Source organism: Eptatretus burgeri, chromosome 18 (genome assembly GCF_056783735.1).
Source record: "Eptatretus burgeri isolate ZD-2024b chromosome 18, Ebu_testis_v1, whole genome shotgun sequence".
NCBI classification, from domain to species: Eukaryota; Metazoa; Chordata; class Myxini; order Myxiniformes; family Myxinidae; genus Eptatretus; species Eptatretus burgeri.
The window spans coordinates 34,312,562-34,330,343 of record NC_140978.1 but is presented as its reverse complement, the minus strand read 5'-3'; the positions used below and the strand labels follow the sequence as shown (position 1 = coordinate 34,330,343).

The window sequence follows — 17,782 nt, the reverse complement described above, 5'->3', positions numbered from 1 at the left end:
ATCATTGCAGACAATCCGCGTAAGCACGGAGTTCGATATAATCTCCATTCTCACCAGTCAATGAGCACCTTCAGTTAACGAGCATCAAGTGAACAGCCGATGTCAATAGCAATGCCCCGGGGACAATCACTCGTGCCGCAGAGACCTCCCCTTATACGCGAGACGCACAACATGTGATCCCGCGTCATGTCCCTCAATTCACGTCAATTCACCACATTCTCCCCACCTTTAAAATGTAACTAGGGGCCCATCTTACACACCATGATTGCTTTAGCACTATAGGAGTATACATTTCAAGCAACGCGGACTAATAGATCTACAGAAGCATACATGCCAAGCAGTGATTATTTTGAGTTGTAGGAGCATGGAAATGAGCATCGATATATGATATAATGGGCATAGAGGAGCATGAGCAGCGAGAATGCCGATAATCCCCTTTACAGATTGAGTCGTCGAGGGGGCCTTATTCGTCGACCTCTCCGGGAGTAAACGGCAGTTTCACTTGAGGGAGACTCCCGATCCTCTTGGTGAGCCTCGACTTGTGCCGGGGATGACTCCTCGATCGCTCTCGGGTGGAACGCGGCAGCCCCGTCGCCTGGCGGAGTTCCTGGGGGGGAAATGTCAGAAGGAGGAGTGCCAGAAGGTGGTGTACCGGCGGGAGGAGTACCTGAGGGAGCCAGATGGCGAACCGACACAGTGGTCTCCCTGCCATCCGGGAGCCTGACATGAGCATACTCTGGATTAGTGTCAATGAGTTCGACCCCCTCCACCAGCGGTTCATACTTGCTTTGTCGTACCGGGCGTTTCATGAACACTGTACCGGGATGGGTGAGCCAGTTGGGCACCGTTTGACCGTCAACATAACGTCGTTGGTGAGTAAACATACGTTCGTGAGGAGTGGCATTTGTGGACGTGCAGAGCAAAGAGCGTATGGAATTCAGAGCGTCGGGAAGAGTAACCTCCCATCGCTCGGGGCCCAGTCCTCTCGATTTCAGCGCCAGAGTTACGGCTTTCCAAATAACTCCATTATACCGTTCCACCTGCCCGTTTCCCTGTGGGTTGTAACCCGTCGTTCGACTAGTTGCTATGCCGTGCTCTAATAGGAATTGTTTTAGCCCGGCCGACATGAAACACGGCCCTCTGTCTGAATGTATGTACGAAGGTCTCCCAAACATAGCGAAGAGGTCAGAGAGACATTTTACGACAGTGCCCGAGGTCATATCCGAGCACGGAAACGCGAAAGGGAACCTTGAATATTCATCAACAACGGTGAATATGTATCTGTTGTCTGTTTCGGTCGGCAGGGGCCCTTTGAAGTCGATGTTTAGTCTCTCGAAGGGGGAAGTGGCCTTGATCAGTCTGCCAGATGCCGCGCCATAGAATCTGGGTTTTAGTTCAGCACAAACAGGGCATGAAGCATTCATTTGTTTAATATCTTCAACAGAATAGGGAAGATTTTGTCTGCGTACGAAATGTGCCATCCTGGTTACCCCTGGGTGGCACAGAGACACATGGAGGTCTTGCAAAGCCTGACTGATTGTTGCCGAACTGTAGACCCGGGAGAAGGTATCTGCAGCAGGGTTTTCTTTCCCGGGCCGGTAAACAATGTCGTATCTGTAGCAAGCTAGGTCTATCCGCCATCTCATAATTTTTTCATTCTTAATTTTCCCGTTATTTTTCCCATCAAACATGAATGCCACGGATCGTTGGTCCGTAACGAGCGTGAAGTGGTTTCCCAGTAAATAATGTCTCCATTTCCGCAGCGCTTCAACGATGGCGTACGCTTCCTTCTCTATCGCTGAGTGTCTCTGCTCGCTTCTAGAGAGAGTTCTCGAGAAGAACGCGACCGGCCGCCCAGACTGATTAAGTGTAGCAGCTATGGCGTGATTTGAAGCGTCGGTCTCCACCACGAAGGGCACCGAGCTGTCGATCGATAAAACCACGGACTTACTGATATCATCCTTGAGATTGTGGAAAGCTCTTACAACAGCGGCATCTGGTGGAAAGTTTTTGCAATGCACTAGGGGATGTATTTTCTCGGAGTATTGCGAAATCCATCTCGCATAGTAAGCGAACATCCCGATCACCCGGCACATTGTCTGCAAGTCCTGAGGTGGTGGAAGCTCACGGAGCGGGCGCAATCGCTCAGGATCAGGCTTAATTGTGCCGTCGGCTATTGTGTAGCCGAGAAGGTCAATTGACCTTGCCGAGAATATGCATTTCTCGTAGTTGAGAGTCAGATTATATTTTCTAGCAATGCTCAAGAATCTGTCCAGATTCCTATCATGTTCCCTCTGATCCCTACTGCACACTGTGACATTATCCACGTAAACAAAAGTGTCTTTGAGGTTTTCATCTGAGATGATGTCGTCCATAACCCGTTGGAAGCAAGCTACTCCATTCGTGACACCGAATGGTATCCTTCTGAACTGGTAGAGGCGCCGCCCTGCCTGGAATGCAGTGTAAGGTTTGTCTTCCTCTCGGATGGGAATTTGATGATAGGCGCTTCGCAAGTCGATGGTACTGAATACCTTATAATTGGCCACGCGTTCGACCATCTCATCTATGCGCGGCAGGGGGTAGGCGTCGAGTTGGGTGAAGCGATTGACCGTTTGGGAATAATCGACAACCATTCGTTTCTTATGGTTCTGACTGCTGGTTACTAACACCTGTGCGCGCCATGGCGAATCGCTCGGTTCTATAATTCCCTCCTCCAGTAATCGCTTGGTTTCCGAAGTGATGAAATTCATGTCAGCAGTGGTATATCGCCGCGATTTGATCGCTATCGGTTTGCAGACCGGCGACAAGTTAGCGAACAGCTGGGGGACGTCACCTCCGCGGTGGTCAACGCATTTAAAATTAGACGAGGCTTGCTTCCTCCAAAGGGTATTTCGACGCTCGTGTGCTGCTTGAGGACATTATGACCCAGAATTACGTCTGCGCACAAATCACGAAGCACCAGTACCTTTACATCCCGATGCGTGTACCCTTTTACGTCCAATTCAACATTGCAGTACCCTCGTACGCGGGATTGTAGTGAGGTGGCGGCCATGCATACCGTATTGTCAGTCGGGTGGATTACCCATTTCCTGCCCTTCACTAGCGAGCTGTTGACGAAACTTTCAGAGCTACCGGTATCAATCAGTGCCTCAGCCATATGCCCGTTAATTCGTACGTTGATGATAGCCTTGGATAGATTCCCCGGGAGGCTGCAGTCAATTTATTTTGCGAGTAGAGAGCCGCAGAAGTGGGTTTATTTCTCCTTAGAGTAGATTTACATACCCTGGCATAATGCCCTTTCTTGTCGCAATTCATGCATGTGGCATCTCTGGCGGGACATTTTTGACGAGGATGCCTTTTGTACCCACAAAAGAAGCATTTACCAACCGGAGCAGTTGCTGAGGAGTTTGACGAGGTCTGGGTATCCGGCTCCTCGGGTGTTTCTCCATCCCCTATGTCTGGCTGTGTCTGTGCCAGTGGGGTTCCTTGGGTTCCCATCGTAGCAGCGTTCATGAGCAGCATCGGTGTCCCAAATGACTCAGATTGCTGCTGAGCCGTATCCATCGCTCGAGCCTGATCGACTACCTTGTCAAGAGTGGGTTGCGCTTTCTCTAGTAAGCGTTGCCGTATGTGGGCTGATCTGAGTCCTTGGATGAATGCCTCCCGTGTGGCTTCCTTTCGGTGTTCCTCGGCGCTTACCGCCCGGAAGCTGCCGTCTTTTCCCAGCTGATTCAGAGCTTGCAGGAACTGATCGATTGTCTCCCCGGCTGCTTGCTTGCGTGTGTTGAGAAGATGTCGTATGTATACCTCGTTCTTGGGCTTCACGTAGAGCGCTTGCAGCACCTCGATCGCTGCTTCGTAAGTGTCGCACCCCGAGAAGAGCCAGTACACGCTGGGCGAGACATGATTCACGAGAGCGGCAAATTTGTCAGCTCCCTCCTCGATGATGGTCAGATAGTGTGAGAAGGAACAGAACCAATGCGACCATTTCATTTCTGCGTCAGTCGCGTTTGGGTCTGCGTCGAACCTCTCTGGTTTGTAGATCTTGTCCATCTTTGGTTGAGAGAGCCGAGAAAATCAAATGGAATAAATTGAAATGAGAGCGAGAGATGAACCTTCAGAGTTTAGGCTTTATTCCATTTGATTGGAGCCGCTTCTGTGGGCACACCGGGGAATACAGGTTCAGCTAGGAGTACATAAGCAGTAACGTATACATGTGCAGTTAATCATTGCAGACAATCCGCGTAAGCACGGAGTTCGATATAATCTCCATTCTCACCAGTCAATGAGCACCTTCAGTTAACGAGCATCAAGTGAACAGCCGATGTCAATAGCAATGCCCCGGGGACAATCACTCGTGCCGCAGAGACCTCCCCTTATACGCGAGACGCACAACATGTGATCCCGCGTCATGTCCCTCAATTCACGTCAATTCACCACAGTAACAATATATACATGGTGGGGTATTTATATCTGATGGTTTTATTATGCTTATAACTTTTTTGTTTCTAAACCAAATAAAATAAAATTTCTATACAACATAGGCCACATACCTCATGTTTTAAAAATAACCCCCGTGTGGGGGTGACGGTCATCTCTATAATACCACAAGTTATCAATGTTCAGTTCAGGTAACCGCGAAACAGTCCAAACTAACTGTTTAGATTGAAATAGTTCACAGAGATACACTAGGATAACACTACTAATGATATAATTAATAAATATGTATTGTTCATTTAGTACCCGGATTAACACATCAGAATCACCAGTAAGTGCAATACGTGGTTCTCCGGTCCGTCCACTCTCTGGGAATATTTCACTTGCGGTTGTCGAAAAAAAATAGGCTTAGCTCTGGGAGATTATGATAATCCTGTAGATTATTCTTCACTGATTATAATGCAACTTTCAGAATGAAAATTGGTCAAGTATTTATAGAGATATTGAGGTTTGAAAAATCGTTAGATCGAGCAAATTCATTAATTATTAACTAGCCGAAACCCCGTCACAGACGGATTCCGTTCATTCAACCACCCTCACCAGCTCACCCACACTCGAGGGACATGGACTGGACAGGGCGTGCTTGCCCCGCCTACTCATCCCCCGCCCCTGCCCCATTCCCCCCCTCCGCCTTCAATTTGCTTACCCCCGCCCAAAAATTTAATTACCCCCGCCTCTTCACTCCCCGCCCCAGTCTCTTGATTCCCCGCCCCCTGTCCACCCCCTCACTCAATCCCGCCAAATTCACCCCAGCCCCCGCCCACTCATCCCCGCCCCATTTCCCCCCCGTTTCCCGATTTCAATTTGCTTACCCCCACCCAAAAATTTGCTTTCCTTGCCCCCCGCCTCTTCACTCCCTGCCCCTGTCTCTTCATCCCCCGCCCCCGCCTCTTCACTCCTCACCCCCGTTTCAACGAAGTGTTTATTCTGCTTCAGATTTGAAGGTTGACTATTGCCACGATGTGCGATGCACTCTTACAGGTACGAATAGAAGTTTCTTTCAGTCCAGGTCACAGTACCGAGAAGAATGTGACACGACCGCTAGGAGGAGCACAAAATTGGTCCTTCAGTATTAATATATAGATAGAAGATACAATGTTTCTTGTTACATTTTTTGTGTAAAATTCACATTCTGAGGTACTTACCATGTGCAGAAGAGGGTTTTACATTGCAGTCGCTATTTTCGAGGAGTGGAATTACACCTCTCAGCGGTAACGGTCTGTCGACGACGGACGTAATGACGTTACCGAATGACCGATGATGTCATGACGTCCTGACGCCTCTCAGCGGTGACGTCACAAGTCGCCATGTAAACGAATGTAAAACGAAAAGTGTTTATTCTGCTTCAGATTTGAAAGTTGACTATTACAGGTACGAAGTTTCTTTCAGTCCAGGTCACAGTACCGAGAAAAACGTGACGCGACCGCCAGGAGGAGCACAAAATTGTTCCTTCAGTATTAATATATAGATTCCACAGAAGTTTCGTAACACTGCACAAAGTAACATGTCAGGTATGAAAAAACATTTTGTATGCCAGATTCATTAATTATTAATTCATTAATTATGGAATGTACTCATTGATATATTAATCAGAAAGCCCAAGCATGTAGCACAATTTATCACTTATCCCCTCATCCGGGATCCGTGGCCTCGCCCCACAGCCTGCAGCCCTATGTCCACCGGTGATCATGTTAGATATCGGCACGATCGAGTGGAGCCTGCGAATCATCCCTGCTGATGCACTGAATTGATGCAATCGTTCGGCCAGAATATTCGTTGTCAAGATGTTGCGTAATTAAATCACCAATACAGTCACTCGAATTTATACCGCCGACATACTTCTTAACAATCACCTTCGCCCCAGAAACCACAGTCAATCTGAACCACGCTGGCCACTGCTCAGACGCCATGACCGGACTACTGCACAGTTTGGTTAAAGATGACTCGGCATTTTGGCACGCACACGAAATTATATTTTGAAAATAAATGCTGACGTTTACATTTCGGGTTTTGAAACTTTTGCACCTTCGGCGGAAAAATGTATAAATATAAAAGGCTAAAAATGTGTTTTATAGCGAACGAAGTGAGCTTAATACTTAACGCGTGCACGTGAGAGAATAGGAAATAACAACAACAACAACAACACAATAGCCCTGGCTATTTCGAATCAGTGGCGTGAGCTATGACTTTTTGCTTGCGGTTGTTAAACGCTGTGCGGTGTATAAACACAATTGGGTTTTATTTCTATCTTGTGAATATTACTTAACGCATGCACATGAGAGAATAGGAAACAACAAAAACAACACAATACCTTGGCAATTGTGAATCCATGTCATTGGCTATGACCATTTTGCTTCCGTTTTTTGTTTCCGGTTTTTTTCATGGGGAATGATGCATGCCGGGTGATCATGACCGGAAGTGTTTATTTATTTATTCATTCAATTAGTTTTTCCCCAAAGTTAATTTTATACTTCCGAAGGTGATTTTTTCATGACAGGAAGTGTTTATTTAGTATTTAACATTACCGGGAGTGATTTTGACTCTTTCCGGAACTTTTAATTTCTTTTATTCTTGACCTGAAGTGATCGTTTATTTATTTATTTATTCAATTATTTTTCCCCCAAAGTTAATTTTAATAAAGATATCTCCCGCATCATCAAAAAATATTTTTTTTAATCGCGATTTACATCATTTGTTCGCTGATCCCGAATCCAGGCCGAAGTAACCGGAAATTGCGTCAAAATCATCAGCTGTGCGGCGCTTACACGTACCAGGGTATCGTTGGCAAGTATACAGTTGTGAACAAGTTTTATGTAAAGTCAGAAGCGAATGCAAGAAGAATTCTACGTTCGCTTCTCGGCTTTGCCGATTCCATATTATATTTTGTTTCACCTTCCTTCCTTCTTTGCGAATCGCATCGGCGTTTTTGGCAATCTTCCAGATCACGTGACGATCAAACGGGAAGGAAATTCAAAAATCTGTCCGGTTAGATACAAGATAATATTTTTTACTATCATAATCAATAAACAGTTGCCGAATATCTTGTAGAATGGCAGACTAGATAGGTTTTGAAAATGGCGATTTTTATAACTTACGTGACCTCGTGACCTCGTCCCTGACCTTGAACCTGGACAAAAGTTATATCGTTGTGCAACACTCATCGACCTCTACCCACATACGAAATTTCACCAAGATCGGAAAGAAAAATTGTCGACGGACGTACGGACATTCGGTCCGGCTTTCGAGATGACCTAAAAATCAATTTTGCTTCTTTATTTATTAAAAATTACATCAGACAAATGGGCCCCTTTCAAATTCGTGCATTCATGACAGCAGATCATCATATTATTCATTAATGCAAGCAATGTCTCTTGATCAATAGAGCAGATTGTTGCAGTGATGTTTGCCTTCAATTCATCCATCGATGTTGGATGTTCCTTATAAACTTTACCCTTCAGAAATCCCCATAGGAAGAAATCTGGTGGAGTTAAATCTGCCAAATCAGTGTGCCTCGTCTGTCATGATGACCTTGTTTGTGAAATTGGCGTGCTCATTACATAAAAAAAAAAAATAATCCTCATTGCATTTAACGTGCTCCATCTGAAAAACAAAAAAAAACAAGTGGTGCCAGGCACAACAAATCCCGCCCATTTAAGGCATAAAATTATTTTGGAGATCAAATTTAAATTTGATACATCATTAACCCCGATCTTCACAAATATGCATTTTTCACTATAGGATTGTTAGGATAAGTCACAAATAGAATAAGGTTCACTATAAGCTTAGTTTGAAGTAAATCGGATCATTTTTGACGATGTTATGAGCGAAAAACGATTTTGACCTTTTCGTGACCTGCTCTTGACCTTCGACCTAATTGGACCCAAAAGTTAATGGGGTCGTCCGAGGTTCATTACCCACCTGTGGATACAATTTGACAGTGTTTGAGCCTGCCGTTTTCCCGTAAAGTTGTATTTTCGTAATCATGTTTTAGTTTTAATGGAGAATTTGTAATTTTGACCAATGACCATGACCCCCAAAACTTCGGACCCTACCGATCTTCACAAATATGCATTTTTCACGATAGGAATGGGTAGGATTATAAGTGGCAAATAGAATAAGGTTCACTATAAGCTTAGTTTGAAGTAAATCAGATCATTTTTGACAAAGTTATGAGCGAAAAACGATTTCGATCTTTGTGACCTTGATCTTGACCTTTGATCCAATTGGACCCAAAAGTTAATGGGGTCGTCCAAGGTTCATTGCCCACCTGTTGATTAAATTTGACAGTGTTTGCTAAAGCCGTTTTGCCGTAAAGTTGCAAACAGACAGACAGACAAACTGGACGATTACAATATCCCCCTCCCTCCCTGCGGGAGGTGGCGGGATAACAAGAATTAGTTATGCCAAGACTGCTTCCGGCTGGAAAGATTGCAAATGTGTCAGATATAAATGCCCCACTCTACATAACAATATATATATATATATATATATATATATATATATATATATATATATATATATATTGTTGTGGTTACCAAATTCGCAAACCACCATTCAGGTCCCTTAGGTGAGGTATCTCGGTAAGTACATGTGTAGTTAGGTCCAAACCCGTTGTCTAGTGGGAATACATGTCATTTATACGTGCTGCGACTCTTCAGGATAGCCGTTTTTCTTTTACTATCTTTATTTTGGACCAACCGCCAGGATTACCATCACAATTACAACCACAACCACCGCTTCACCACAACCGCCACGACCTTCCCGTCACACCTCGCCACCGTAGCATCGCCACCGTTCTTGCCCCGCTGTGGGTACCGGTGTTGGACTCATGCAGAACGCGCGTCGAACAGCGTGTACAAAATCACGGATTTTGTGCTTCAAAAACGGATCAAAAACAACACACGCCCACTTTTTGCCGTCCAATCGGTGAGCGAGGGGCGACTGGCCCGCCCCAGGGCGATCGATATATGCAAATTTGTGGATCAAAAAGCCTTCACGCCCACTTTTTCTCGGGCCAATGGGGAGCGAGGTGAAAGGTCAAAGGGAGGGGGTCAAAGGCGAAGTTACGGGGGGATAAAAGGACGGTGTTCGTCAGTCAGAAGAGAGTCGCAAACGAGAACGAGAAGGAGTCGCAAACGAGAACGAGAAGGAGTCGGAACGAACGAGAACGAGAACGAAAGAAGTCTGGAGCCCGAAGCCTGCAGTGGCTGGAGAAGCTGAAGAGAGTCGGACGAGGGGGTGCTCGCGTCGGTGCCAGGAGCTGCACGCCCGAGGGAGGCCGGCAGCGCGACCTGGCCGAGGTGGAGACGCACACCAGGGATAATAAAGATCCTCTATACCCCGAGCATCAGCAACCCCCTCCTGTTTCCCCCCGCGCTGAGATAGTGCGACCAAGGGGGCCCCGTTCCCACCCCCTGCCAGGCACTGTCCACGAGGCCCGCGGGTTGCGGGGCCATCGCCGCTCCGCGTCTCATCACCAGACGGGTAGGCCCGACCCGGTCTCGGCCTCAGGCCTGCCTCATCCTTGAGGGTATTCTTTTCCTTGGTTTTGGGTATGTGTTGTCGGCGCCGTCTGTGAAGTAGAATTGTATAAGTGTTGCCGTGTGCTCGGTAGTCGGTATTAGCTCTGCACTGTGTTTTCACTTTTATGTTTGCTTTTTGTGTAAATGGAATTGTGTTTTCTTTTTTGTGTGCATTTGGTGGAATTGTATTTGTGTGCTTCCCGTGTGCCGCGAATAAATGTGCTTTATTGTTGAACTGTTCTCCCGCTTCGCTTCGTCTTTTCCTCCATTGAATCCCCATCTTGCTTCACGTAAAGGGTTGGTAGTGGGCTGAATACGCCCGATAATTAATCGAACCGTCGAGGTCGACGATAACACCGCTCGGTTATTCTGATAGTACGGAACGGGTCGCTTAAGTGGCCCGTGTCCGAAGTCGACCTGCGGCGAGGTGCGATCGCCCGGTCTACCCTCCGCGTGGGTACTTAGGTAGGTCGAATTTGGCGAGCAACCCTATCCCACGCGGGGGCTGATTGGCTCGATCGCGGTGAGACCGAAAGGTCCACCCGTGACTGGTTCCCGGCGTTAGTCCGAGAGGGTCACGACTGGATTGTCCGTCCGGTGGGCGACGTGCCGCGATTCGAGTTACGTGGCCGTCAGCACGCCGGCGGGCGCGAAGACCGCAACAATATATATATATATATATATATATATATATATATATATATATATATATATATATATATATATATATATATATATATATATATATATTGTAGTGGTTGAGGAAATTCGCAAGCCACCATTCAGGTCCCGTAGGTGAGATATCTCTGTAAGTATATGTGTAGTTAGCCCAAACCCGTTGTTTAGAGGGAATAAATGTCATTCATTCGGGCTGCGACCCTTTTAGATAGCCGTTTTTCTTTTACTATCTTTATTTTGGACCAACCGCCATTACTACCACCACAACCACCACCAACCGCATCTCGACAACCACAGCCACCTTCTCCAGAACCGCCTTCACAACATCCACCTTCTCCACAACCACTTTCACACACCAACCACCAACCGCAACGCCGCTTCACAACAACAGCAACGCCAACAGCCACGACCTTTACAGTCACAACTCGCCCTCGCAACCATCGCATCACCGCCATTCCCGCGCCGCTTGTGGGCACCGATACTGGACTCGTAAAGGGCGCGCACCGAGCAGCGGGTGCAAAAACACCAGCCTTTCCGAGAAATCGGATCAAGAATGATTCACGCCCACTTCTGTTCCGTCCTATCAGCGAGCGTGGGGCGATTTGGCCCCGCCTCCAGGCGCGTCGGAGTATAATCGCTATATGCAGATTCGCGGATCAAGAATGATTCACGCCCACTTTTCCTCTGTCCAATGGGGAGTGTGGCTCCACCCCCGAGCCGTTCCTGATCCAAAAATCTGCATATGATTTCTCCTGTCGCACTATAAAGCGCCGAGCGCGGAGCGAATCAGGGCAGTTGGAGGGAGTTGAGAAGAGGAGGCAGTTGGGAAGAGTTGGAGAGTTGTGGCGGCGGCGAAATCAGTCGAGAGAGTGTCTGTCGGGGTCCGGAGAGTCTGGAGAAGCCAAGAAGCTTTGTGGAGGTCTGCGCTCATGTCAGAGTCGGGGAGCTGCGGAGAGGGGAGGCCGGGAACGCGGTCGAGGTCGCAGTGGAGTCGCTCGTCGCGGGACCCAAGCCAGCCAGATATCCTCCACCCCCCGAGCATCAACAACCCCCCCCGTTTCCCCCCGCGCTGAGATAGTGTGAGAAGGGGGCCCCGTTCCCACCCCATTCCAGGCAGTGCCAGCAAGGCCCGGAGTCGGGGCGCCGCCGCCATTTTGCGGCTCATCACCAGACGGGTAGGCTCGACGCGGTCTCGGCCCCAGGCCCGTCTGCCCCCTTATCGTTGAGGGTGGCCTCTTCCTTTTTCTTTTGCTTTGGAGTATATGTGTAGTCGGCGCCGTCTGTGAAGTAAAACTGTGTAAGTGTTGCCGTGTGCTCGCGTAGTCGGTAGTAGATCTGCATCGTGTCTCGTTTGTTGCATTTGCTTTTTGTGCAGAATTGTCGTGTTACTTTTACATTTGCTTTTGGTGCATAATTGTTGTGATTGTATATGTGTGCTTTCCGTTTGCCGCGGAATAAATGTGCTTTATGTTGAACTGTTTTTCCCGTTTCGCTTCGTCTTTTCTTTTATTGAATCTCCATCTTACTTCACGTAAAGGGTTGGTCGTGGGCTAAATACGCCCAATAATTAATCGAACCGTCGAGGTTGACGATAACACCGCTCGGTTATCCCGATAGTACGGAACGGGTCGCTTAAAGTGGCCCGTGTCCGAAGTCGACCTGCGGCGAGGTGCGATCGCCCGGTCTACCCTCCGTGTGGGTACTTAGGTAGGTCAAATTTGGCGAGCAACCCTATCCCACGCGGGGGGCCGATTGGCACGATCGTGGTGAGGCCGAAAGGCCCACCCGTGACTAGTTCCCGGCGTTAGTCCGAGAGGGTCACGACGGGATTGTCCGTCCGGTGGGCGACGTGCCTCGATTCGAGTTACGTGGCCTCTCGCACGCCGGCGGGCGCGAATCCGCAACAATATATATATATATATATATATATATATATATATATATATATATATATATATATATATGTATATGTATATGTATACATATATATGTATATGTATATATATATATATATATATATATATATATATATATATATATATATATATATATATATGTATATGTATATATGTATATATATGTATATATATATATATATATATATATATATATATATATATATATATATATATATATATATATATGTATATGTATATGTATATATATATATATATATATATATATATATATATATATATATATATATATATATATATGTATATATATGTATATATATGTATATATATGTATATATATATATATATATATATATATATATATATATATATATATATATATATATGTATATATATATATGTATATATGTATATATATATATATATATGTATATATATATATATATATATATATATATATATATATATATATATATATATATATATATATATATATATAAATATATGTATATGTACACACACACACACATACATATATACATATAGTTGCAGTTCTACAAAACCACATGCCTCTCAGGCAATAGCACCCAACATACAGTGATCCCCAGGCAGTTATTTTGTTGGTCTTCGTGCAGTTAGACCTTCCCCTCTTGTCTTGTGGGATAACGGGACGAAGTGCATTGCGTGGGTCTTCTAGTTAGGTCTATTAACTATCTCTATCTCCTATTCTGATTTCTATTCCAACCCTTTCCTTTTAGCCATGGTACAAAGCAAGCAAGCACATACGCCATGCAATATGTGATTAAATTGCAAGCACACCACGATGTCTCCCATAGCTTAGGAACCACCACCAAATTCCCACTGCACACTATTACACATGTGCATCAGGCCCCATTATCTCATTCAAATCTGCAAGCCAATTTCTAACCGGCATCTCATCTTGCTTCACACCTCACTCTCCAAACCTCAGCAATTGACCATAAACTCCTCCTACGTAAAATAAAAATATTCTCACACATCTTCGTACCTCTGCATCACCACAATTTGCCACCATACAGAGGAGTGCTGCATGACTCTGACTGTCCTCAGACCGTACGATGCGGAGCTGAGCAACCGACGTTAATAGCTCGACCGCATCTCACAGGGGAGGTCCCGGGTGGGCATGCAGGATTGATGCGACCCTCGTCCAGTCGCCAGACCACAGCAAGACAGGAGCGGCGAGGAGGGGTCACGGGAAGGGCGATCCAGGAGTTTGGTATGGGGCCCAGGTGTGCATTTTGACTCATGAGAGGGGACCGGTGGGTAGCAGGTGTGCATTGCTATTCAGCATTCAGATTGCACTCACAGCACGTTCAGGGCCAGGGTGCCAGCTCATACCCTATGTTGAATCAGAAGCTCCGGGTGTGTTGAGCCAGATGGGTGACTGAGACAGTTTCCGGCCACGGGAGCCTGGCAGGGCGTGGCTAGGGGCGCTGTTGCCCAATGGAGAAGCAGTATTTGGGTCACAGCACATCGCTTTCGGGTCATAACCCCACCCTTCACCCGGGGCTTAAAGAAAGGTGGAGCAGTTCACCGTCTTTTCTCTGCTCCTCTTGGTTCTTCGTTGCCTCCCCCTTCACTTGCTGTTGGTGTACAATTGCAAGGACGTGCTTCTTCTTGAGGTCCTGGTCCAGGGCGACTGCCGAAACTCCCGGCAGGGCTGTTAACATTTAGCCACCCTCGTGCAGCCAGACGGACCTATGCAGAGCGCATGTTGCCACGAGCACTAGTCAAGTGACTAAGCCGGAGAGAACGCGCCACATCTTGCGGTGGGAACGCTCAGGCGGAGTGTCCCACGGCGGTACATGCTACACAAACAGACCTATACACGGCAAGGCTAAGGATCTTTCGCCTCACACATCTTCTCTTCTCTCTCCATACACCTCTCTATCCCGTCTCCTTTGGATACACAAAAGAGCATCATCAGTAACTTGCAATCCCATTATACTCTGGCACGACACCACCCCCCCCCCCCGCCGCCATATTGCACGACACCACCAGTATTCCTCCCTCCAACCTCTCCCCAAGCGGACTGGGTTGCGTTGGTCCACTGACCACACCAGGTAATTGGAGGCCGTATATCCTCATCTGCTTTCTCTCTCTCTAGGCTACATAGTGTGTGTGTGTGTGTGTGTGTGTGCGTGCGTGCGTGCGTTTTGGCGCCTGTCCTAGTCCAAGTTAAGATTGCAGAAGTTATAACTGGATAACTCTGCTCTGTGCATGCTTTTGTAAGATTGCTTGCCTTTTGTCACACCCCACAAATTCCTTGCTATCCCCTGCTGTACATACTACAAATAAACCGCATTCAATGTGCCACATACCTTTCCTCACCATTGTAAATAAATGCTTTGCATAGAAATGCTCCCAGCTCGTTTTTGTCTTTTCCTTCATTGGTCCAGCATGGTTCGTACTCTTGTCTAGCCATGGTGTTAACCCCCAATGATCTGTTTTCTAGCCGGTACATTATTGGCAGTCACGTTCGACTGCATCCGATCTGGTAAGGTGATCCGGTTTAAGCAAGGTGTACCGAGGGTGTGTCTCCTGGTAATTAAACCGCGTGAATTTTCGGTAAGCGTTATGAGACGGAGGACCCCAAGTCACATGGTCGAGTTATTGGTGTTCACGGTCGATTATAAGCAATCTGCAGAGTCACGAAGTTATTCGTGTTCGATGGCCTGCGATTCCAAAGAGTCTGGTGGGAACCCAAGGTGGCTCACCTCACCCCGGATGTCTGCAACTATATATATATATATATATATATATATATATATATATATATATATATATATATATATATATATATATATATATATATATATATATATATATATATATATATGTGTTAGTTGTGGTTCTGCAAAACCACATGCCTCAAAGGCAATGGCACCCAACATAGTGATCCCCAGGCAGTTATTTTGTTGGTCTTCGTGCAGTCAGACCTTCCCCTCAAGTCTAATAGGTTAACGGGAAGAAGTACTTTGCGTGGGTCTCACAGCTAGGTCTAATAATTATTTCTCTATCTTCTTTTCAATCCTGATTTCCATCCAACCCTTTCCTTTTATCCATGACACAAACCAAAGCAGGCACCGCACCCAGGTAGTCACCCTATGAGAGACTCAACACCAACAATGTACAGGACGCTGATGGCACGCCCTTTCATTCGAATCTGCACGCCGATTTACAACGGCGTCTCACCTTGCTCAACTTTCGCTCACCGAAAGCTCACCACCTCGACCACCAACATCTCTCACACATGGGAAAAAAGATCACCCCGCGCCTCTACATTGATGCAATTCACCATCAAACGGGCGTGCTGCGTGGCCCAGGCCACTCAGACCGCGTGGCATGGGGATGAGCCAAGCACGTTAACAGCACCAACCGCAGCTCGCCGAAGGGTGCCCCGAACCGACACGCCCCTCGTCCATGAGAGAGGAGGATGGGGAAGAGAGGGGGTGGGGAAGAGGGTGTTCTGGATATGTGTTTGATCAGGGGACTTGAGAGAAAGCGGGGGTGGGGGGAGATAAAAAAAAAGCTTTCATCGAATTCACACATTCTTTGACACCCCTTCCTCTCCTCGACCTCTGGAGAGTTGTATGGCGGGGAAGGGGGTTTGGAAGGCGGGTGGTGCGAGGGGAGGGTCCGGGCGGCGACAACTACCACCCAAGCATAATCACCATCCAGATATGTTCAGAAACTGAGAGAGAGAGAGAGGTGTGGGAGGATGCTGCACTGTATTAGGAGGGGGCGGAGCGAGGATGAGAGAGAGACAGACAGAGAGACAGAGAGACAGAGAAACAGAGAGACAGACAGAGAGACAGAGAGACAGAGAAACAGAGAGAGAGAGAGAGAGAGACAGAGACAGAGAGACAGAGACAGAGAGACAGAGACAGAGAGACAGAGAGAGAGACAGAGAGAGACAGAGAGAGACAGAGAGAGACAGAGAGAGACAGAGAGAGACAGAGAGAGACAGAGGTTTGGGGAGTTAGCAGATAATGTTATGCTTTGTGAAACACACACATACACACACATACACACACACACACACACACACACACACACACACACACACACACACACAATGTGACAGGTGGGAAAAATTTGGCTCTATAACCACGAAAACACATTAATATGGTGAACAACCAGAAATTGGGTGTTATCAAATGTATTTGCTTTGAAACTGACAAAGAGAAACCATATAACCTTTGTAAAGCACTGCATGGAAGCAGGAGTGTTTGTACAACTGACCCCGAACTACTCCCTCAGTTTTGGGGCTAGCCCTGCCAAACCTTTTGTGGAACATTTTAGGGTCCCAGCCAGTGTTCTACCATGGATGGGAGGTTACATAAATACCTCAATGCAATTATGATTTTAAGTTTCGATGTGAATGAAGCTGCTCCTGATCTGGGTATAAATAATGTCAGAATTGCATTTCTCTTCGTTTACCTCACGAATGTTTGTTGCATTGAATTTTGTTATATTAATGGTATAATACTAATTACAGCGCATGCACTGTATACAATTGCACCGAGTTTGAAATGTTCCCGGCGTCGTCTAACACGTCTCCGGTGTCCCCCCCCCCCACGTGCCTCAAGACAGCCAATGATGACCGTCCGGTAGATGCAGTGTGACCTCGACGGAAATGGCGACAATTGACGGAAATACCCGAGTATTTCAATGGAAATTTGTGAAACTAATGTGTTATATATGTGAAAAACATTTAATTTATTGCTTGACGGAAAAACAAAACAAAACGAAGAAACGCTCCTCATGTACGAACGAAAGACGTCATTTCCGTCCACCACGGCATTTCGCGCCGAACGCAGAAAGCAAAGTTCTTCTTATGCCATCATTCTCTTTAATATTAGCCATAAACAAGTGTTTCGTCATGCATTAGTAGTTGAAATTTACTCACAATCATTCTTTTGCGGCCTCCTGCCACGCTGTATCGAACAATTTCATTCCTTCTGTAATATATAAAGGTGCTTATCACAATAATAACAAGATTTTTACATTTCAAATATTAAGTACGCTTTTTAATTGTTTTTCAACTGAAAAAGCATAAATTGCATATTTTAACATTAGTGTACTCATTTGATTCACCACATGCGCTGAATTGAAGGATTTCACTTG

General features: G+C 46.4%; 1 protein-coding gene across 6 annotated transcripts in view; it reads right to left on the bottom strand.

Annotated features, from left to right (window-relative positions):
- ACTR8 (actin related protein 8) overlaps nucleotides 1-17,782 on the bottom strand; it is a 68,138-nt gene that overhangs the window by 26,085 nt on the left and 24,271 nt on the right. Inside the window, exon 12 of one of the 6 annotated variants that reach the window (XM_085864089.1) lies at nucleotides 17,565-17,616. The exons of 4 other annotated variants lie outside the window; for them this stretch is intronic. In XM_085864089.1, coding sequence (XP_085720215.1) covers nucleotides 17,567-17,616 — 50 coding nt within the window. In that variant the 3' untranslated portion in view covers nucleotides 17,565-17,566. Of the gene's footprint in view, nucleotides 1-4,019; nucleotides 4,157-17,564; nucleotides 17,617-17,782 lie in introns of those variants that run through there. One more of the 6 variants, XM_085864091.1, reaches the window with a different exon arrangement.